The sequence below is a fragment of the Nymphaea colorata genome, chromosome 10 (assembly GCF_008831285.2).
Source record: "Nymphaea colorata isolate Beijing-Zhang1983 chromosome 10, ASM883128v2, whole genome shotgun sequence".
NCBI lineage: Eukaryota > Viridiplantae > Streptophyta > Magnoliopsida > Nymphaeales > Nymphaeaceae > Nymphaea > Nymphaea colorata.
This window is the reverse complement of record NC_045147.1, coordinates 2,769,258-2,791,976: the sequence shown is the minus strand read 5'-3', so window position 1 is coordinate 2,791,976 and position 22,719 is coordinate 2,769,258. Positions and strand designations below refer to the sequence as shown.

Sequence of the window (22,719 nt, the reverse complement as noted above, 5' to 3'; positions counted from 1 at the left end):
TGTCGTTTAAATATACCTATTTGCAAGCATACGGATCTCTTGCAGTTCCTATCTATAAGGCAATAATCAATAAGCAGGTAAGTGTAAATTCAAAAATTTAAAATACTTTTACTAGCATTTGTAGGCATAATCCGCAGCTAAAAGAGCAGACATCCTTTAAATATCTTGGGGCAGTGAAATAGCATGTTTAGTAATTACAGCATCTCTCTCTCAAAGTAAACAAAGATAATTCACAAACAGAACCAAACACAAGAACAAAATAAAGGTAAGCCACATAATCAGCAAAGTAGCACTTTTCAACCTGTGTTTCTCATGCCAGCAGCTATTCCATTTATGGTGATGAGCAAGGCATCCCGAAGCTTGTTATTGTCTTCATCTTTTCTTAATCTTCTCAGTATTTCAACTTGCAGCATGTTGAGTGGGTTTAGGTAATGCAGCCTGCTCTCGATCAGACGCCTGAGGATACGGTTGTTTTCAGATAGTTTCTCGTGACCACTCACCACAAGAATATATTTCTCTGTGTTGTATAGTTCTTTCCTTAGCTGAGCACCAAGCTCCTGCCTGGAAGGAGAAACCAAAACCTCATCATAATGTTTAGCTATGGGGATGTCAGCTTTGGCTAGAACCATCTCAATTAGATCAATGGTGGATTGGAAGAATGGCCATTCCTGATACATAGCGTGCAACTCATCCCTGTGGCCCTTCTCACACACCCCCTGCAGGCCTGACCCGACACCTAACCATGCTGGCAAGACAAACCTTGTCTGAGTCCAAGCAAACACCCACGGTATGGCACGCAGTTGAGTAATTGCCATAGAGTTCTTCCTCCTTGTTGGTCGGCTTCCAATGTTCAGGTATCCCAGCTCTGCCTGAGGTGTTGCTTCCTGGAAATAAGGAAGGAACTCTTTGTTCTCATACACCGTGGATCGGTAATGCTGGCAGCTGATCTTTGAAATCTCTTCCATCAAGCTTCTCCACTTCTCCTCACGAGGCGGAAGAGGTGGCCGTAAAGTTGCAAGCAACACAGCTGTTGTGTAAATCTCTAGTTGCCTAACCGCAGCTTGTGGTAGGCCAAATTTTGCTTGGACCATTTCACCTTGCTCAGTTGAACGAAGAGTACCCTGTGCATGACATAAAACTTTTAATTATCACTGCTAAATCCTCAGTTTGCCACATGACAGAACACTGCTGTCAAGCAATTGAGGAAGAGCTGCAGACCACTGAAGGCAGCAAAGCAAATGGTTTAACTGTTTAACAATCACAAACTTTGCATTTCCTCAGGGCATCACACAACTAATGGAGTTTTCATCAATACTGCAAGTAAATAGGAAATATAAGGAGCACTCAAGCTCTCAACATCTCTCAATGCAGGAAGTTGATGGTAAAACATCCATCACAATCCCAGTTTTATACTTCAAATGAAAATAAGGAAATAAAAATGACAATGACAGTTTGATGTACAAGGTCACTTTCTAATTTTGACAATAAATTGTAAAAGCATTTATGTCAGACCATCAAGTGAATGGAACAAAACTTGGATGCAAGCGAAAGAGACTGGCGATTGTACAAGGGCACTTTAACCCAAAAATATCAAGAGAAAAGGAGGAGAGGAAAATGAGGGATGAGAGGCAACAAAATATTCACCTACCATTACTGATCCAGGAGGCTGAGATTGGATAGCAAGGTATGTTGGGCCACCACCCCTACCAATACTTCCTCCACGCCCATGGAATAGCGTGACTTTGATACCATACTCATTGCAAGCTGCCACTACATCTTCCTGAGCTTTGTACAGCTCCCAAGCAGCAGTAAAGCGTCCGGCATCTTTCCCAGAGTCTGAGTAGCCAACCATTACCTACATGATAATTTTGCAAATTCAACAGATACATGTAAATGAGAATAAAGGAATCATCAACTGGAGAATAACAAGTACTCTCTTAGTAATACCTCCTGGTGCCCATTATGGTTTTGAATGATGTGCTCTCTGTACCAATCAATGGACAATAATTTCCTGATAACTGATCCAGCTCCACGGAGATCCTTGACAGTCTCAAACAATGGCACAACTCGCAATCTGCATGCTCATTATTATGTAAAAATTTGATTCCTAACTGAAAAGATAGAGGCTAAACAATCATATATACCATCAGGTAAATGTATCTTACGTTCCCCCAGGACACATTCGGCCTAGCTCACCACTGACAGCAAGTCTTGCGTCCTTCTGCAATAGCTCAACTGCCAATACATCACTAGCCTGCCAAAAAAGACATTTTATAAGCATATATGGCCTACTTGCAACCTTCAGTTCAAGTAAAATGAGCAAATAGTGGTTTACTGTTTATTGCTTAAACAATCACAGAAATATCTGAGAAAATGGATATAGCAAACGTTACGAACATTGGAAGCCATTGAAATCACATATGCTCCAAGGTAATCACTTCCAAGCTCAGCTGCAACACGGAATGTGTCCAGCACCTCCCTCACATCAGATGGAACCTGACAACATAGCATAAATGCATTTACTCATCATTCAAGTGCTTCTCACAGGAAAATCCTAAATAGAAAGCCGAAGAGACTGACAATCTCAGATATCATGAACTAAAAAGTCACAGTATTTCAAGGTCTCTCAATTAGGAGCCCTTGTGATTCTGTGCAACTGGGACAAGTTCAGTTCAATATGACACGAAATGTGGTTGGAGACTTGGAGAATCTAGGCACCATTAAACATCTTGTAGAGAAGACCAAATCATACTTGAAGACAAGCATCCATAAGAGGGTTGAAAACCTTTCCTGACATATCATTATGTTAGAGGATTGTGAAGGTGCCAAATTGAGAAGATGTAGACAATCAAATTCCTTAACAATGTCAAAAAAGAACAAACTTAAAAACAGTTCACCTCAATGCTTTGGGGAACAAGGGGCCTCTTCCCTTTGAGCTCGCTGCTGAGGAACTCCAGCTTCCTATCTTCATCCCACTCACTGTAAGTCCCTATATCTAGATATTCTGTGATTGCATCCAGTGTTTCAGCATGCCTACCAGATTCCTGAAAAGAAAAAAAAGGAGACCAGATAAGCACACTAGGTGAGACCAGACAAGGACACCACAGTCACGGATTATACTGTCGAATACATATATCTATGAAACCTGACGTAGATCGAGCTTCATAAGTGTCATCCCGAACGTAGCAACTCTCCGGATAAGATCAGCCAGTCTTCCATCTGCCAATGCCACAGATCCACAAGATTGCTGCAATAACAAATATGCTATGTCACAAGCAAGCCATGTTAGAACATGCAGCCAACTATACCTTAAGAGTAAAAAAGACTACCAGAGATTCATGGCAAAGAAGAAGTGGTTCAAGAAGCTGCTCAGATGTCTCGTAGTAATCAGAAGGATCAAAATCGCAAGGAAGACCATCAAGTAGAAGCTCAAGCCGCCTTCGAGTCTTGATAAGCTAGAAGTTTTCAACACAATCATTTCAATATCGTTGCTTAGACAGCTTACACAAGATGACTACAAAATCATGACATCTGAAAGAGACTGAAACAATTTAAACAAGTATACATGGAAGCAATAGACATCCAACCTTCTCTTTCACGTCTCCAAGAACAACCCTATACGGAGCAATTCCAGGACGTTGAGGCAAACTAGGTTCCAGGAGCTTTTGGAAGCTGGATTTTCCAACTTGCGATTCTGCAAACAGTTTTCTCCGTGCAATAAGCTGACTTGAGCTGAAAGAAGTAGACTTGCTGGAAGATACTGGGTTCACTGGCTCAGTTCCAGCATTCTGAACAGAAATGGCAGAAGCCAAGGAATTGCTGCCTGCAGACATGTGGTCATTGCTCATTTTGGCTGACATACCAATAGGACCTTTGTTGAAAACAAGTGATTTTGGAGAGACTTCACCAGCCTAATACCATACATCGAAGATACAGAAGGTACAAAATCAGTATCTGAACTGAACCATTAATAACACAAAAAATAGCGTCTTACCCAAAGTGAACATTTGAAATAAGTGCCTTGGATTTGCTATATTCATACCTGGGATTCTGAAATTTTGCTGTCAGTGTGTGGAAATTCCAGGATGGGAAGTTGAGAATCACCATCATTGCATTCTGCACAAGTGGAACCGTTGTTCAAACTTCAAACATTAACTCCTGAAACCCAAGGTTCTCATAGTGCGCAATCTTATGTATATATTGCATGATTTCTGTACCACCTCAAACAGAAATGCTTTTTAAGCAACTATTTTTGTTTGAATTTATCTTGGATTCAGGAAGTTCAATCCTGCCATTTTAATTAGAAAAGAGTAACATATTTGATACCCTATCAGCTTAAATCAACTTAATACACATCTGTTGTCATGGATATAAGATGGATTAAGAAACATATATATATATATATAAAAACTTGTATTCCAGTTGAAGGAAACTAACATGGAAAAAGTACTAATGCCATTAACTACTTTGACCTTTGTACTTGGAGAAAATCAATTGCATTTGATGTAGACAAACTTGGGCAAATACTAGCATAAAATGAAGGCTATACTCGGAAGGAAATCTGGTTACACTTGAGAATGACAACAGACCTGTACATGAAGGCAAATCTGCACCAGCAGGAAGCTGCATTGGCAAAGCTGGATTTGGTTGATCAATAACCTTCATATGACCCCAACTCTCATGATTTCTGTCTTCTTGGGATTTTCCTAGGAACGACACACAGAATACAAAGGACTTACTAAGGTTGTAAATGTAAGTTGCAGCGTCAGCAAATGAACAAGAAGTATCTTAATCTAACTTCAGTAAATTTGCTAGCATGTTCACACTTCACACGAAATGGAATGTTACACAAATTGGTTATCAGTATTTTCCAATAACATGAGGCTTTCCATGAGAAAAAATAAATCAACACGGTGACTAGCTCGTCTTTAAAAGTTTGAAAGATAAAAGTGAGTGTCCTCTATAGCAGTCAATTTTTCATCCTCAAATGGAAGAAAACCTGAGTGGGAGAAAAATGAACAGTTCTTTTCCTTTCTTTTCCCTTTCCTTTCTTAATAATCTAGTGATCCACAACCACATACAAGTGTGGTGCATGGTGCTGCTGGTCCACAATAGTGGTGAAAAATTCATCACGGACCATGGATAGTTTCATAAACCTAGAGCAGCCCAAAGCAGATTTAGATTTCTAAGAAGACTTAGGGAATTATGATGTCGAAAAATAGGTTCCTTGAGACCTACTAGGGATCTAAATCATGTGTGTGCTTTAAAATGCACCCAAGCCACATCTGTTTTTCCCTTTTTTCTTTTTTTTTTCCTCCCTTTTTTGCCTTTTTCATCTCCTTATTTTTGTTTCCTTCCTCTCTCTCTCTTTTCCAAACTTTCAGCATTTTTTTTTTCTCTTTCGCTCCCTCTCTCCTTTTAGAAAGGAGGACAACAAAAGGATCAGCATTTTGTTGTCCCTTTTAAAGGACGGCCAGTCTGTTGTCCTAAAAAGGACAATCAAACTGCTTATATAGGTTATACATTTAAAAAACATCATTTTATTCAATTTAAAATTTAAAAAATAAACCACATATTCTATTCCATGTGCCCTTAAAGTGCACCGACCCAATTGAAATCAAAAGGATGTCAGTATGCTCTTTTGGGGGTAACAAGTGATTGGCTACACAAGAAGGAGCTCCGACTGTTTACTACAACCCATCAAAAGATTTGAATCCACTTGTAGGATCAATCTTACTCAAGCATGGTCACAAAGGATCTTCAGCTCATCCAAGATATCATAAACAAGACAAGCATTGTTCCATACTAATTTGTTCGTAATCTGTCAACATCTTTGCCTCACTTAATGCGGAATCATCTTGACTTTTGAGTATGTTGAAAGGGAAGGAAACAAATGGGACACCTAGCTAGCTATGAAGCATTTGGAATCTATACGAAGGAGCTAACTTTTTTCCTATGCAATTGGCAGGCCGATGTTTTTCAAAAAAAAGGCCACATAAGTCCAAGCAGCACAAAGTAAAAGCAAGCTCCACTTCCAAACCTAAGACCACCTATAGACCAAACACTAGGACCTTCAAACCAAGGCCTTTTCATGTCTAGACCAAAATTGCTTTGCTCCAAGACTAAGAGCTTTAAGTTGAACCGTTACATAATCACTTAAACTTCTAAGGACTGAAAAAGACCACCTTAAACATCCTAAACCTATAAACCAAAAGCCATATCTCAAAGCGTAAACTAAATTCCACACTACTACCCAAAATTTCACCAACAGAACATCAGCTGGCTCGGTCTTCTAGTGGCCACCATGGAGCTCTCATTCATCAGTTCAGAGTAAGCCAAACATCTGCAGACTGCAAAAGCATTGATTGGGCAGTGAGATGGGTATAGAACAGTATAGGAATCAGCTTAAAGCAGTAGCAATTCACTCGGTATCCATAACTCCGTATACCTTCATTGCTTTTGACCTCAGTAGATGGCTTGTAGTTGTGTTTGTTATGACCAAGAGTATAGGGATCAGCTCTTAGGCTAAGTGAGGCATGTTATCCTGTGTTCACCTTCGGGATGGAATAAGCCTAATGGGATCACAGGTCCCAAAATTATTGTGTTGCTGGGGACGTGCATAGACTTGAGGGCAGGTCTAGCGGAAGCATGGTGGTTTTTATATGGGCCACATTAGGCTTGCATTTGCGGGATAGCCCTTGATAAGGGTCAGAGTCAAGGAATATGCAATTGTCGTGGATTGCACCGCATCAGCTTGGCTAGGCCAAGCCATGGGCATATTCTCATCAAGCCATCCCAGCACTTGTTCAAATATTCTTCCAACCTACTTCCATGATATGTTCATTTAGTGCTTTAGTACAGCTTGTTGTGTAACTTGTATTTGGCACTTACTTTGCATTTGTACTCTAGAAGGGCCCAGATAGCTAGCTTGTTGAGGAGAACTTTCTAAAGTTGGCTCATTAGTGTGTGACCCATATAAGGCACACACCATTATATGGGGTCTAATGGCATCTCTTGAAGGAACTTATTTACTGCCATTGTACAGCACTTATATTACACGATACAGGCTATGTCCTATGTCACATAGGTACGGGTACTGGTGCGGGTACGGGTACCGGTGTGGGTATGGGTACGGACCATTTCTAAAAAACTTGGGTGCGGAGGTACGGCCGTACACACACGCACATATATATATATATATATATATATACAAAAAATTTCAAACAGAATAACATATTCACATATATATATATCAAAAAATTACAAATAGAACCCCATATACATATTCAGCCATTACAACTTATATCTAAAAAGCACCTAGCAAGACAGAACCAAAAGACGAGAATGAGAATGTTAAATAAAATGCAGATTTAAGAGGTCATGATAAAGGTCAGAACCATGCCAAAGCACAAATATGCACTAAGTAGCACAGGGATAAAATGTCATGTAATCAAATGCCACAATCACAACACAAAGATTCACATAGATGGACTTGCAGAGAGGGACATCTAAAGGGTCTATTAGCAAATGTAACCATACACCAACACAGTGAAAGGGGACACTACAACTACAAAAAAAAAAGGAACAATACGACGAAAGGGGAAACAAGACAGCGAAAGAAAAATGGACAGCGGAACAAGGGAACAACAAATAGAGAACCAATATTATCGTTAAATCTTTTTTGCGACAATATGTCATGATAAAGCCAGGATGATGAAAGAAAATGGACAGCGGCATGCCAATCGAAAGAAAAATCACCACAACGAGAAAGGGGCGAACGCCAGCAAAGAAACGCCTCCAATCGACCCCACAAACTTCTTCTTCTTCTTCTTCTTCTTATTTTTCTTCTTCTTCTTCTTTTTCTTCTTCTTCTTCTTTCTTCTCTGAAACTCAGTACGACCCAAAACTCAGTTTGTTGTCTTCCCTTCGCCGCTCACCGTACGCCGTTCGCCGCCTGCCGTCGCCGTTGCCGCCTGCCAGTCTTTTGGTGAAGGTTGAAGACCAAGGTGAAGGGAAGACGAAGAACGATGGTGGTTTAACTTTAAGGGTTAATAATTTTAACGTGAAATACGTAAAAAATGTTTAAAAGTAAAAAACGATAAAATTCAAAATCGGACAGATGTAGACTCAGTCAACTTTGACTGAGTCTAAAAAAGGTCGAACATGTCCTTGGGTGCGTTGACCGAACCCAGTGCGGTCAACGCAGCACCCATGCCGCACCCATGGGCGTACCGATACTGGTACTGGTGTCATACCGGTACCGTGCAGGTAGTCCTCCCTTGGAAGAGTACCTGTGTGACTTAGGCTATGTCACATAGCTACGGGTACGGGCAATGTTATCTGTATCGTACGATACGGATACGTACGGATACGTATCGTACGATACGTATCGTCCGTATCAACAAAAGCGATACGATACGAGTTATACGCACGATACGCGTACGTATCGCACGCGTATCGCCCGTATCGTACGATACGGGCGATACACCCCCGTATCGTACGATACAGGGTTAAAATGAAAAAGGCGCACGACGGCCCCTTTTTTGCGTCTTTTTTTTAAAACCTATGCTCCTCTCTCTCTCTTCTATTGTTTCTAAACACTGCAAGAGACGTGGGAGGGAGAGATTTCCTCCATTTGCATCAAGAAGAAGCTTTATTTCTTGTTGTGGGGAGTCTCGGGATGATGGGAAGCTTGGAGAAAGAGGGTTTCTTGGTTTCTAACACCAAGAAGGTAAGAAATAACTCATTTTTGCTGTTGAATTGTTCATTTCTCTTATTTCTCTTATTTCCATCATGAAGATGATGATGGAAATGACGATTGACGAGGATTGTTGTTGAAACTTGAATGAATCATGATTGATAACTATATGTTTTCACTTTTGAACTTATGAATTGTGATGTAATCGAATTCTCTTCAGCTGCTTATTATGTTATTTTGAATGTCTAATTTCTTATTCTGGAATGTGTTGTTCATACTTCATAGTTCATAGTTCATACTTCATAATCATATACATGAATGATGAATGCTCCTTTAAATATATTTTTCTTGATTTTTTCTGATTTTTACTTGTTTTTTCGGTTTTTTTTTAATTTTTATGATTTTTTGGAATTTTTTATGATTTTTTAATATTTTTTAAAAATTTTAAAATTAATTTTACGATACGTTACGATACGTTTCGATACGGCGTATAGGTCGGTCCGACCGATACGCGATACGCTACGCCAGTGATAACATTGGGTACGGGTGCGCCGGTACGGTTACTGGTTCAATCTATTTTCAAAAAACTTGGGTACGAGGATATATATATAGATATATATATATATAAAATAAAATAACATTTCAAACAAAATAACATATTCATGATTCAAAATTTATAGTTTCTAAAGAAGAAACTATTGAACAAAATATGAAAACACAACAAAAACACAACTCTATATGTGTTTCCTGAGTGTAAATGGTGTAAAAAACAAAACTCAAATCCTAAATTTTGGATAGGAAAGGACTCGGTCAACTTTGATTGAGTCCTAAATCGGATGGGTACGGTCCTGGGTACGTTGACCATATCCGTACTGATTAACCAGTACCCAAGAGGTACCCGGGATAGTACAGTACCAGCACCGGTGTCGTACCTGACCGGTACGGGGTATGCTGCCTTTACAGCAGTACCCATGTGACAAAGGACAATAATACAGAGGTGTATCATGTATCCTAGGCATATCCTATAGTATAGATTTTTCAAACCTATACTATATGTGAGTATCGTGTGATACAAATAACACTACTTAGGTGTGTTTTGTATGATGGTGTATATATGTGAACAAAATTGGTAGAATAATAGGTTGAATGGCCACAAGCTGGCATGAAGGGGCGATCTTGGTGCATGATGCTGATCCAAATTGCATGGATGAATGTGTTCCTCAATCATTTATTGGTAATTCTTGTAACTAGTCATACTGTCACACTCTTGGGAGGGATCCTCTGTAAATTCAATGGGAATCAAGGCGGCGCATTGGCCAGATCAGTCTTGGCTCTTGTAAAATTTGTAATTAGGAGTGCAACATTTGCAACTGCTAGCCAATTCCTAGTAGGGCGCTTAGGAGTCCCGTTACAGATACATTGTGGACCATAGTTGGCAAACCCATGAACTGAACTTGGATTACTTGACTACTAGGTCACAAGTTAGCTAGTTGACATGGCAACTCATTTGGATCAGGTCATAAATTTTTATAGTGTACTTTTACTGCAAATTGATGAAGAAGTTGAATATATCTATAAAATAACAAGCACCCATCAAGTAAATACAATGGAATAGCTATAGTTTGTGACCACAAGTACAACTACAATATAATAAGTAACAAAAGGATGCACTAGATTAGTTTATTTTTAATAAACAACTGTAGATTAGTTCTCAATGCTGAGTAACAGGTAGAATCTCTCAATGAAACAATCTAAAAACTGACGATCCCGAGTCAATTCAGCCCATTCGGCTAATTAAGCCACTTCAGAACAGTGTCTTCCCAGATTTGGTTGCATATGTGTTCGTATTTGATTTGTAACCCAGACCCATGGCAATGCAAGTCAGCTGCAGAAATTCCTCAATCAACTTGCTGGGTTTGTCAACTATGTTGTTGATTTATGCGCCAACGAACGCAGATGTTTTGGTGATCCTCTTGCCTAGGATGGTCATGCTAGCTAACCCAATGGGTGAGGCTGTCTTGCCAGATCCAAGACAATATTATTGAGCCCAATGCAAAGTGACTCGAGTTTAGCCCTTTCACCAAAGGTGTATAAGAAAATAACATGAAATCTAATGACAGATGTCACATGAATTGAAAAAAAAAAATCAAGAATTAACTCTGCTTCCATGTTTCACTAGCATAGCTTGCAAAAAAGGTGTCAAACCTCTGTTCAGAACCTCATATGCAAGCTTTGTCAATTGCGGGCTGCACCTATTCATGGAGAGCTCAAATCTAAGGCTATCAATTTCTCGTATATATAGATCAACCACCATCCACCTTGATAAGAAGGCGACATCTCTTGTGACCTGCAAGGGGGAGGACAATTTTAACAGATAAAGAAATCAAAGTTGGTACAACAACCATGCGAAGCATAACCTGTAACAGACTATCTAGCTGGTGACAATCCACAATTGGGTACCCATAAAATTTTAGATGCTGCCAAAAACACTTTGCTGCAAGAGTTGCATGGTACTAAAAGTCTAAAAACAACTTCAGGATGAGTTCTGGAGTCGAATACAAGAGCCAATTGAAGTGCATTTTCACAGTCATGGACAGAAAACTCGAAAACAACTAAATGTAAATTTGATACATTAACCAACACAGCCTCACCTTTGATGTTACATTAGGATTTCCATCCCTATCACCACCCATCCATGAGCCAAACCGAATTGGTGTGCTAGTTAATGGAAGTGAGCGGCCTGTGTGCTGCGGGATCCAACATCATTGGAACTTCCAGAAAGAGGAAAAATTAATGATATTAGGGCATCAGAAAAAGGGAGTCACAAACCTTTTTCAAAGAACTGCTAACACGACGAAGGTAATGAGGAACAGCCTTCCAAAGGGATTGCTCGACTATGTGCAGTCCTAAGAAAAAGAAAGACAAAAATAGATAAATGGTTTTAAAGCAAAGAAATTCAGGCATTGAAGTTGCCATCAAGTATCTATACCAGCCCTGGCTTCATCTACTGGAGTAGGCTTCTGACGCCTCAACTCATCTGTCAGCCACAACGAGGTTATCTCCCTTACCTAAAATGAAAGTAATTTGCAGCCATTAAATTATGTGTGTGTGTGTGTCAAAAAAATCAAATGCTAGCATATAAGTTGGATGAATGAATACCAGATCTTCAATCAGCATTTCTCGATCTTCATGGCTTAGATCCGGCCGATCATTAAATTCCAACAAATGCTTAAAAAAAAAAATTACAATGTGAATGCTTTCTAGATAAAGGGTGTAGTGCACAAAGCATGGCACCAAAAAGTTTGGTTTTTTGATGGATATGCGCAAGTGTATCACATAATTCAAAGTCAAAAAGATAAAATATAGATTCTTAGAATGATCAAACAGCCAGTGTCTTTAGAACTTATTGAGGGGGCAAAATATCATGAAATTGCCTGTGTGACAGTGTGGTTTATTTTGCGTTTGTGAGTGTGTCTATCTGTGATAGCAAGGATGTTGCAGGGGAAAAAACAACTGGAGACTCTCAAGAATGTACAAACTGGGATGAAGAAAGAACAAATAGCTCATGTTATACGTTTTAACTTGAAACCATGCTGAGCAAATTTGGCCCAGCATTACTGAAATAAATATCGGAGTTGCAATATGACTCAAAAGTAGTGGAAAGTGGAATCACTGTTAATGGATGTAAATCATTTAATTTATTTTTAAATTGACATTTTCTGTGTCACCATCTAGAGTTTAACAAAATCCAATCGACTGGTTTAGGAAACTTTTGATTAAAAGACATTGACATCCCTGAAATGCATCCAGCACCAGCAACTCGGGATATCAATAGTCTAAGGAAACTTTTTGACCTTCCTAACAAAAATTGCCCATACCACACCCCATTTCCTCTTCATCCACCATGTTTCTGTCCGCTCATAAGGACCAAACTACAAGGCAGACATGGCCATGTAAAATATCCCAAATTGTTAATATAGCGGAGCAAGAATTTAAAACACTTCCACAAACTAACAAGGAAAACAAGAAGCTAATATATTATTGATATGAGTTTTCTGTTAATGACATGATTGGACCAGACATAGAACACAGCTTGATTACACAAAAATAGCTAATTTCCTCGAAAGGGTATATAATAGAGATAATGTTTCCTGATAAGGAGCATGACTATTGCATTCTGAGACCCGAATTATTACTGATACCAGTCATTGCTTTGTCTGAGACATATATAATATAAGGCAGTGGGTTTCTGTTGTCACTCTTTTAAGTTTTTAACCCAATTTTACATGGTATCATATGGAATCACATGTGAAGAAAATGTTGCACCACGATGCAATCATGCATGTTTCAAATGCTTTTAGGAATTTTTTTTTTTTAAAAAAAAAAGGAGCAACCATTTGCAAGATTATGTAAAAGACAGGCAGTGACAACTATCGACATGTTTGTCTCAGACAAGATCATTAACTAAAACTATGCTTTTCTTATGTCTATCATTCTCATTACGTGCTGACTTCTTACATAAAGCTTTCTTTCACCCTCTCCAAACATTTGGGATGCATAAATCTTACTCAACAAGAAACAGATGCAGGTAACCTAGCTGCATTTAGGGTTACGCAGACATCTGAATCCCCCACTGAATAACAAATAAACTAAAATATTAAAAGGTCAAAGGAAATAGAAGAAAGGAATAGAAGCATGAAAACTCACAGCAATTCTAATGTGTTTGTATTGAAGCGTTCTCCGGTTAATTTGAGTCGGATGTGCAGTGAGGACAATTTCAACCTCCTGCACAATTGACATGGTAAACCCAAATTGTTACCACTGCTTCGTAATCCTACAAAATTACCATAACTAACCTGCTTGCAGACAGTGTTATAGAGCTCTTCTTGAGGAACACCACTTTGAATAAGTTTGTTGAATATGTCATCACATGATTTTGACAAATACATAGTGTGGCGAGCCCTTTGTAATCTGCATTAGGAAAACAAACATGACAGGTGAAGACAAATGAAGCTTCGTTACAGCTCTCAAGTACCATGACAGCGACAAAACCAAAACTAATAAAAAACTTTATCAGCTACTCTACTAGTGCTAGTAGCATATAGGTGGCGCCACATACATACAGAGAACGATTGATGACGATGGCTTACATGGAAATGATTGTTTCATCGCCTTGAGGTAAACAGGGTAATAAGACGAGATGAATGACTACAAAACTTAATGTATCGCGTTGCTCTTTCGCTGCTAAAACTTTCCCAGAGAACAGTGCTGTGATTATTCAAATGAAATAACTAGCAAAGTATCACAATCTGATAATAGGTTAAGCCAACAGAACTGGTACCATTTGGGCACCCATCAATGAACACGAAGACTGCCTTTGCCGAAGATTCAATGGCACGAAGACCAACTAAAAACAGATGGCTGTCTCTTAAAGCATAATTCAAGCTATCGCAGTAGTAGTACTATCGTGAAGGAAAGATGACGCAAGAAGGAGAGGGGGAAACCTGTGATGCGTCTCGGCGATCCCAATGAGATTGAGATATTGGCTGAAAGCTCGAGCCAGAGTGAGGGCCTCCTCCAACGTCAACATGGATATCTCAGAGGCCAACTGGTTCTCCAGCAACTCCGCCATGTTCTCTATTCCGGCCATTCTCATATTGCAGGCGCTCTGGCACACTCAAGCCAATTGAAAACCACGACCACCATAACAATGAGAGGATCACCGATTCACCATCACTACCACCATGAGAAAAGAAACAGAGAGAGAAACAAGAAAAGAAAAAAGAGAGAGAGAAGGGCAAAGCGAGTAAGCGACCAAACAACCTGAGCGAGGACCCGCTGGCGCTCTATCTTCTCGAGGAACGCCTGGCCGACCTCCCGATGCAGGACGTCCTTAAGGAGGTTCCCCAGCAGTCGGCAGTCATCATCGAACGTTTGGAACGTTATCTCCTCAGCTATGTCGTCCGTCGTGTCCGTCATACTCTGTATCTCTCTTTCTCCCTCTCTTCCTGGCCCTTCCTGAAGTAGAGCAAGGAAGGAATGAAGAGGAAGGAGGAGGGAGGGGGGCTTGGGTCCTTAACTTTCGCGTCTTCGTCGGGTTGTTAACCAAAGAATTGAAAGGCGCGTGGCGGTTGAACCGGTGACTCCTCCGATCTCACTGTCACACCATCTCTCCCTCTCTCCTTGCCTTTTCTCGTGGGGACAGTTGGACCTCTCTCACTCGCGCATGGAGAGAGTACAGTGAGTGGCCAAATGATTCTTCCTCCCCGTCCTGTTGCTGTGACCATGATCACGTACAAACTTCGTATGCTCACAGAAAAGCAAACTTCGTATGCTCATAGAAAAAGAAAAAGCCCACCATGAATCAGACATCCTTCTCTCTACCTCTCCCCTCTATCGTTATCTTCTGCAAATCTTCTTTTTGTATACTAAGTCAAACAACAGACCCCAATCTAAAAATGCTTCATCATTTCTGGGTCGAACTGAGTTGCTCGGTTTCATTCATCTTCACGTGTCGAAGGGCCGTCTCTCCTTCCATCACACATAAACACAAAAACGAAAAAGGATGTTCATCCGTGACCACCCTTTTTTTTTCTCATATCAACTTCCGGTGGTTAAAACGGGGACAATTCAAAACGTTCAAACATGTGAAGATACCTGTCTATGGAATTCTTGCTAAAGAATAGGCCCTTAAAATGAAATTTCAATTGATGCAATTCAGGAAGATGGTAAGTTTACAGGCATTTGAAAAAAATATATATTTGGACAAGTAGATGCCCTCTAAATAGTAAGTCATCTGCTAAAGAAAACATTATGTTATTGAAACATATCACAAGACCATTATGTTTTTGTTTCAAAAACCAGTGTAGTTATGTTTAGCGTTTGATTACTAACATCCAATCTTTCATAATCACATTATGTTTCATCGAAGAAGCATGTGAAGGTTCTGCAGAATATCAGTTTTAGGAACACGATGTTCTTTTTATCCAATGCTCTCAAAATGTTTAAGAGGTTATCTGTAAGCTGGATGGAATGCATATCACAAAAATATGGTGTTTTTCATTTTTTTAAAACCTAGTTTTTTTTTGTTTGGATAAGAAAACATTGAGTTCCAGATAATGCTCTTAAAAACTATATGAAACCGTTAAATGTTAACTATAAGATATTATTCTATACTATTACTGTTTAAGAATAAAATAAATAATAACGAGCTAAAAAGTGCCATGGTGAAGCCCAAAGTCACCATAGTTTACAAGTCGAAGCTGTGAAGTATATATATAAGCTATCTCAAATATTGAGATGATAAAAAAACAAACGAGTATGTGAATCAAACATCCATGTGTTAAAATGCGTTAAACTTTCTGGCATAGGCAACCGTTAAACTTTATGATATAGACAACCATGATACATTCACGGGAAAAAATCACCATAACATGATTTACAAAAAGTTGTTTTACTTTCAATAATAATAAAGAAAATAAGATAAACAGTTTTACGTTTCTAAAGCAACTTAAAGGAAAGGAAAAGGTTGTTACTCTTCTTCTATGACTTCCACTCACCGGGATTCGCGCACCTCCCAAAGCAAGTCATCAAGCGGTTTTTGGTCACCCGAATATAATGGAGAATCGCACACCTCCCAAAGCAAGTCATCAAGCGATTTTTGGTTAGAAGATTTTTCAGATGAAACGAACAGGGGAACTTGAAAAACACATCGTTATCAGGGGAGGGGAATTAAGGGATGGTGGCCGCCGGCGGTTTCCATGTTTGGCCGGATAATAAATGACATGATGCCGATGGCGGTTGATGATGCCGTTGGTGAAAGCGGCTGCCTGGCCATTCACATTGAAGGTCACAAGATATGCGGAGAATGATGCTCTCGGTCAGCGACTCAGCGGGCCGCAATATCTATCAGGAGCGGCGTCGGCTGCTTGCCGGCACAGTGGCACTCCCCACTACACGGCCGTGCATAAGCGACACGTTTCGTGAGGTTGAAGATGTACCGTTCTTTACAATTAATCTGAGATTGTTTTCCAATTTTCCTTGAGAATATTTTGATGGCTAAACATACTTAGTTAGTAAAAAACCACAAACTGCATTAAACCATCTCTGCACCATGAAGTGTCGTTAATGTTCATCCCGCAGGATGCTTTTAGCTAGTGGCTTGTCAAATATTTTGTCAACTAGCAACATCTGGCATTAGGCGGATTTTAATTCATATATATATATACATATATATATATATATATATATATATATATATATATATATATATATATAGGTATGAAGTTATTTTTGTCCATAATTGGTTGGCAATCTATATGCAGTGAATTCTAAAATATCTTTGTTTTGATCAAACCAAATAGAGCACTTTCCACCAATATCCTGGTTGTTTTCCAACTGAAGAATCAGGCTTTGACCAGAGCAACAATGTTATCTTATCTTATATATATATATATATATATATAGATAGAGAGAGAGAGAGAGAGAGAGAGAGAGAGAGATGCTAGATACTTATTTGTGGTGATAAGTTTGAAAATTAAAAAAAACAATAACCCATATCAAATGAGCTTGCTCGAGTTTAATTAAATCGAGCATGTAACTTGAACTTTACTCATTGAGAATCTCGTGATTTTAGTAGAGTTTCAGGTCAACTTGTTTAAGTGTGATTTGTTTAAGTGATTATTGCACTATAATTTAGAACATTGGATTCTTCTAACGTAAACGAGTCGAGCCTCACCGAGTGAGCTCGAGTCAAATTCAAGTTGGTTCAACTCATACCTACTTGTCATTTTTCATTCTTCCTTCTGCAACCTTGGCACTTGATCGAATCGGGTTCATGTAACTTTCCAGTCCTCCTGCTTCCTCTTGCTTCTTTCTTTTTAAAATTTTTCTTTCTGTCATCCTCGGCCATGCTACTGCCCATTTCATCTTTTTCTCATACCTCCTCTCTTTTCTCCTAACCCCCTTTATGCTTGAATAATCCAATGTTCTAAATTAAATTGGAAAGATCACACTTGAATGGACTAAAGAAGTGGTTTTCTCCTCAAACATTGAATACTACATAAAGATGAATAGAAATCTATCCGGCCCTCCGACATACATATTTCTTTATTAGTGTTTATGTGTATCTTCGTAAGCATGAATTTACAAAAGGCCTTAAAAATTAAGTTATGAAATATCATGACGCTTATCCATTTACAAGCTACCAAAGAAAACAAGTCAACAACATAAAAAAATAATTTCAAATGAAATTTTCCACTTGTCAAAGTTATTATATGTCATTAAGAGCACGCAAGGTTGGTTTGAAATCCAACTTCCTATATTCTCTTACTTAGCCTAACGATGTGCATTCCAAAAATTAATTCCACATATGTATCTCAAATTTAATATCAATGGATGGCCTATGTATCTAAATGCACCTCTAAATTATTGTTTTTTGATTAAAAATTTAAAATGAGACAATGCCTTAAGTGAAATTCAAAGTAAAAATGTAAACGATCAGATACAAAACATGAAACTACACGCTTGATGTATTTAAGTAAGAGAAATTCCCAAATGATTCACATGATCATTTATCTCATTTAATGTTGCCGATACATAGTAAATAATTGACATCCATTATGATACTAATGACAAAATCGTTTTTGTACACAATGCCATTGTCATAATAGATATTGCTTTAATTTCTAATAGATAACCATTATAAGATCTAAAATTAAGTAACAAGTCTGATAATATAATTGTCGCAACATTGGGCATACTTGTAAGAAAATAAACTCATATGTTGTTTAAAAATAAAATAGACCAATATTGTAAAAAGTGTAGTGTAATGCGTATAGGTCGGGTTGACCTATACACAGTATCGTAATGTATAACAAACGTAGTGTTAATTTTTAATTTAAAAATATTAAAAATAAAACAAAATAGAAAAAAATCATTAAAATCCAAAAATCTGAAAAAATAAAATAAAATCAGAAAAAAAAGAAAAATGTATTCAATACTAAAAAAATATCATACATAAGGAATATTCATGTACATCAAGAACACATTCGAAAATAAAAAATCAGAGATTCAAATAACATAATAAGCATGCATCACAATTTTAAACTTGAAAATTTTATAAAATCTTAGGACTTAGATTACATCAAATTCTTAAGTTTAAAACATAGAGTTATCATCTTTCATGATTCAAAGATAATCCTTGTCATTTGCATCATTATCTTCATCATTATCTTCATTTTCTTCATTAATCTGTCACGTCTCTCCGAGTCTTTACAAAAAAGAAGAGAGAGAGAAAGAGAGATAGGAGTGTTTAAACTTTAAAACATAACTGAAACTTTAAAACATAACTGAAAAAATGGCCATCGAACCCTTTTTTGCATTTTTCCTCGTATTATACAATACAGGCAATACGCTTATCGTGTAAGCCTGCTTCAGAATGGAGAGGAGAGGAGATAGATATCAAGGTGATGCAAGCTGCAAAGAAATTGATTGAACTAGTAAAGGAGATAAAACAAAATTCATAAGTGGTTTTCACTCAGTATCGTGCAGGAAAACACCTGCGCGGGAAATCAACTCGCCCTAACAGTGGACTCCCACTCTTCAAAAACTCATGTATCTGATGGATAACATTTCGGGAGAGATGTGCCGCAATGAAATCTTCACCAATGGGAGAATGGACAAACTAGGTTGGAGGACTGTGGGCACCCGGCACTGACCATCGATGATTCCTGCCAGCCTGCACCCGACACTAACCACGGATGTTTGTAAAGACGGATAGGGCATCTGGATCGTTGGCATGGACAATAGAAGCCACCGAAGCTCTATGAGTGAGCTGCATAATTCCGCAGTCTTCAGCTGAGATGTCAAGAATCAGAGAGCCATCACAACACCGGTCCGTCCAGAATTTCGAAGCCTGACCATCATAAACTTTCTATTTCACGCTGTTCCTCACCTTCATCCATCCTTGGCACATAGCTTTCCAGCAAGGGGACATTGATCCTCCATCTTTTACAGTCCCTAACCCTTGGTCCTTAAGCCTAATTATCTCAGCCCATAAGGAAAACGCCAACTAGACTTTACCTGGCAGACAAGCCAAAGCTGCATCATTAACCTCTTGAATTCGCTTGATTCCAAGGCCTCCCTCAGACCTGAGCCCACTTGACAAGGTGCAAGTGCTTTTCTCCATTGCATTCACCCCACCGGAACCTACAGATTAGCTGCTTAATCTGTTTTATAGCATTAATTGGCAGTTTGAGGACCATGAACCAATATTGCAGTATGGTGGAAAGTACATACCTTATCAAGCTGATGCGTCCCACTAAGGGCACGGTGCTTCCAAACTAAAAGTCGTTTGTCAAAGCTACCCAGACTAAGGTGACCCCAATCATTAATCTTTTGGATCCAAGGTTCCGCAAAACTCAACTTTCTCAGTGCATTTTGAAGGAACTCCCAAGAAATCCTGTCATAAACTTTACTCAAATTAGTTTTAAGACACACCATTTTTTTTCCTTCTTCATGTTCATGGAGAGGAGCACCTCATGAGCTAGGAGAAAGCATTATTGGATGCTGCGCCCTAGCAGAAAAGCATGCTGATTAGCATCTACAATGCGGCAGAGGATAGGCCGCATTCTACACACCATAATTCGACTAATGAATTTGACAGTGCTGTTACTAAGAGAGAGAGAGGCTTGAAGTTCTGGATTCATTTCATGTGGGGATTTGGGGACAATGACAGTATGTGATCGGCTGGCCTTACGAAGAAGCCTACCCGATGCAAAGAAACTACGGATCCCCAAGGTTACACCGTTTTTGCACCATGCGCAGCAAGCCCGGTAGAATCCGTTTGGGAACCCATCAAGTCCAGGAGCTAACTCTGCATCCGCCTCCATAACCGTCCATTGATTCTCCTCATCTGTAATGGACTGTAAAAGGCTATTGTTCTCAGTGACAAATGGTCCATCTATCATATCATGTGACAGCTGGCCTGATCCATTAGACACACCAAGAATCCCCTCGAAAAGGTCAGTGCACTTGTCTAAAATAGCCTGGGGGTCCTCATACAAATGATCGCAAACTTCCACTCTGCTTACGCTTTCCTCTCATATTGTTGACCAGATCATGAAAGAATCTGGTATTAGCATCTCCTGCTTTAACCCACTTCACGAGTGTCTTCTTTGTTCAAAATTCCTCCTCCATGAAGAGCAGCCGGTTGAATTCATCCCCGCAAGCCGCCTCAACCAAGATGAGGTTGAAGTTTCCTCTTTTTTTGAGCACTTGAAAAGCAACCATCCGCTGTCTAACTGCCTCAATTTGTTGTGCTAGACGTCTTCCATGCAGCTTTTTATTGCTACTTAGCACTTTCTCGGTTGCTTCCAACCTCTTCATAAGTCTCATCATGGGGCATCCCCAAGTAGCTTCAGACCAAACAAGCTCAATATATTTGATGTAGTCCTCGTCCCTAAGCCAGCAATAGTAGAATTAAACACATAGTTCCTGAGGAGTCTTTGACTTGACCTTCTAGATTGAAACACCAGAGTGCAGTGGTCAAATGTCGTCTGTGGGAGAAAGGATACACTGACCACAAGTTCAGATCCCTCCAAACGGTCCTTCTAAATGAAACACCAATCAATACGAGATACTCTGTTCTTCTGTCTAATATTCGTAACAATTAGCCTCAATCAAGGCTACCTCCTGACTGTCCTAGATGACCAGGATCCGGTCCCAAGGACCATCGCAATCGACATTGGAGATCATGCCCTTATGGGTGCAGCTTAAAAGCGAATCTTGACAAGGACTCTTTACTAAAACGAGGGTTCAAGAACAATGACATGAGCATGCAGGTCATGTAGCAACATAAGAATATTGACCACGTTATCTTTCTCCTTCAGTTTCCTATGTTTTGATAGAATCGATTTCTCGGTTAGCTGAACAATTAAAAGAATAGATGATTGTTGATCCCAGTGACAACTAGCAAGTCAATGAAGAAAATATTACCATCCAATATCCTATTGATTTTAGCATTTTATCTAATGTCAGCTGCCCGGCTTTTCCTGTAATTCTTTTGTATGCCGTAGTAGTATGTTTCTTCTTTGTTTTCTCTTCTTTTTCAGGAATTAAACCCACTGATAGAACTGGAATATTATCACAACAAGGAGGAGAGGCTGTCTATCCTCTTCCACGCATTAAATCTATAATAGTACATCCTAAGCTAAATTTAGCAACCATACTTTTTTCAGTTACACGAGTAGCAGCAGTCTAAATTATTTAGTATTTCTCCATTATCCTATTTTTTTGTCAAGTGGTGACTCTGAACCCATCTTACAGAGCATATCCACTAGTGGTAATTCAAGAAACAAGGCATCATCAATCATAAGGGAGGGGAGGAAACAACTTTTCATTGTTCTACAAAGTGCAACAAGTTCAACAGGTGAATGTTGTCTTCTTTCTCTGCTGTTTTATGGTTGGTTCTAAATTCATGTTTTTCATAAGTTAAAATTTTAATATCTTTCTTCTTGCATCTTCTTGTTAATTCATACTCATAGTGGTGATGATCACATATATAGATTGCGCAACTATGTTTGACAAACACACATGTTAAATCTAAACTTGTTTTATTTGATTTCTAATAATTGCTTCCTTAAAAGTTGTGGAGGAATTTCTTTCGCTGATCCATGATACTAAAAGGTTGACCTTACCAATGTGTGTCTGAATCTGGCATTGCTTGGTTCAAATTTTAAGTGGCTATCCATTTTCTGTATATGTTTTCTCACCTTTGTCTAAGCTGCACCTTCATGATTTGGTGCTTTGTGGCCATGCACTCTAGTTATATCTGCTATTTTGCAGCCGCTGATTTGAAAGAAAAGCTGTCCTCATTAGGTTCGTCAAGGGTTTTGGCTGAACATGAGCTTCAGACTCAACTTTGAGAGTGGCACACAAATGGGTAGTTGATTGCAAGCAAGCCACCACTACTGGACATTAGCTGTATTGTCACCAATGGCAATGTTTGTCAAGTTCCATCT

General features: G+C 39.0%; 1 protein-coding gene across 2 annotated transcripts; it reads right to left on the bottom strand.

Moving 5' to 3' along the window:
• Positions 1 to 78: 78 nt before the first annotated feature.
• Positions 79 to 15,228, bottom strand: LOC116262155 (phosphoenolpyruvate carboxylase 4-like). 2 transcript variants are annotated; one of them, XM_031641278.2, is made up of 20 exons: positions 14,522 to 15,228; positions 14,203 to 14,366; positions 13,555 to 13,669; positions 13,406 to 13,483; positions 11,858 to 11,926; positions 11,688 to 11,766; positions 11,528 to 11,604; positions 11,350 to 11,445; positions 10,904 to 11,045; positions 4,590 to 4,706; positions 4,043 to 4,116; positions 3,588 to 3,911; positions 3,330 to 3,455; positions 3,146 to 3,247; positions 2,898 to 3,044; positions 2,398 to 2,496; positions 2,166 to 2,254; positions 1,948 to 2,074; positions 1,649 to 1,855; positions 79 to 1,121 (listed from the first exon to the last, which is right to left on the bottom strand). In XM_031641278.2, exons 1-20 carry the CDS (start codon positions 14,675 to 14,677, stop codon positions 297 to 299), a joined length of 3,213 nt encoding a protein of 1,070 aa, XP_031497138.1. In that variant the 5' UTR covers positions 14,678 to 15,228; the 3' UTR covers positions 79 to 296. The 2 variants fall into 2 exon arrangements, with proteins under 2 accessions (XP_031497138.1, XP_031497139.1); XM_031641279.2 differs by lacking the exon at positions 11,858 to 11,926.
• Between the last annotated feature and the right edge of the window lie 7,491 nt (positions 15,229 to 22,719).

What these genes read in the sequence shown, in the direction of transcription:
- LOC116262155 (XM_031641278.2), bottom strand. Translation starts at nt 14,677, where the DNA reads ATGACGGACACGACGGACGACATAGCTGAGGAGATAACGTTCCAAACG. An exon ending in ATATGAGGTTCTGAACAGAG is followed by an intron (nt 4,707 to 10,903) that starts GTTTGACACCTT and finishes TGTCGTTCCTAG; the next exon opens with GAAAATCCCAAGAAGACAGA. An exon ending in GCAAAATTTCAGAATCCCAG is followed by an intron (nt 3,912 to 4,042) that starts GTATGAATATAG and finishes GTATGGTATTAG; the next exon opens with GCTGGTGAAGTCTCTCCAAA.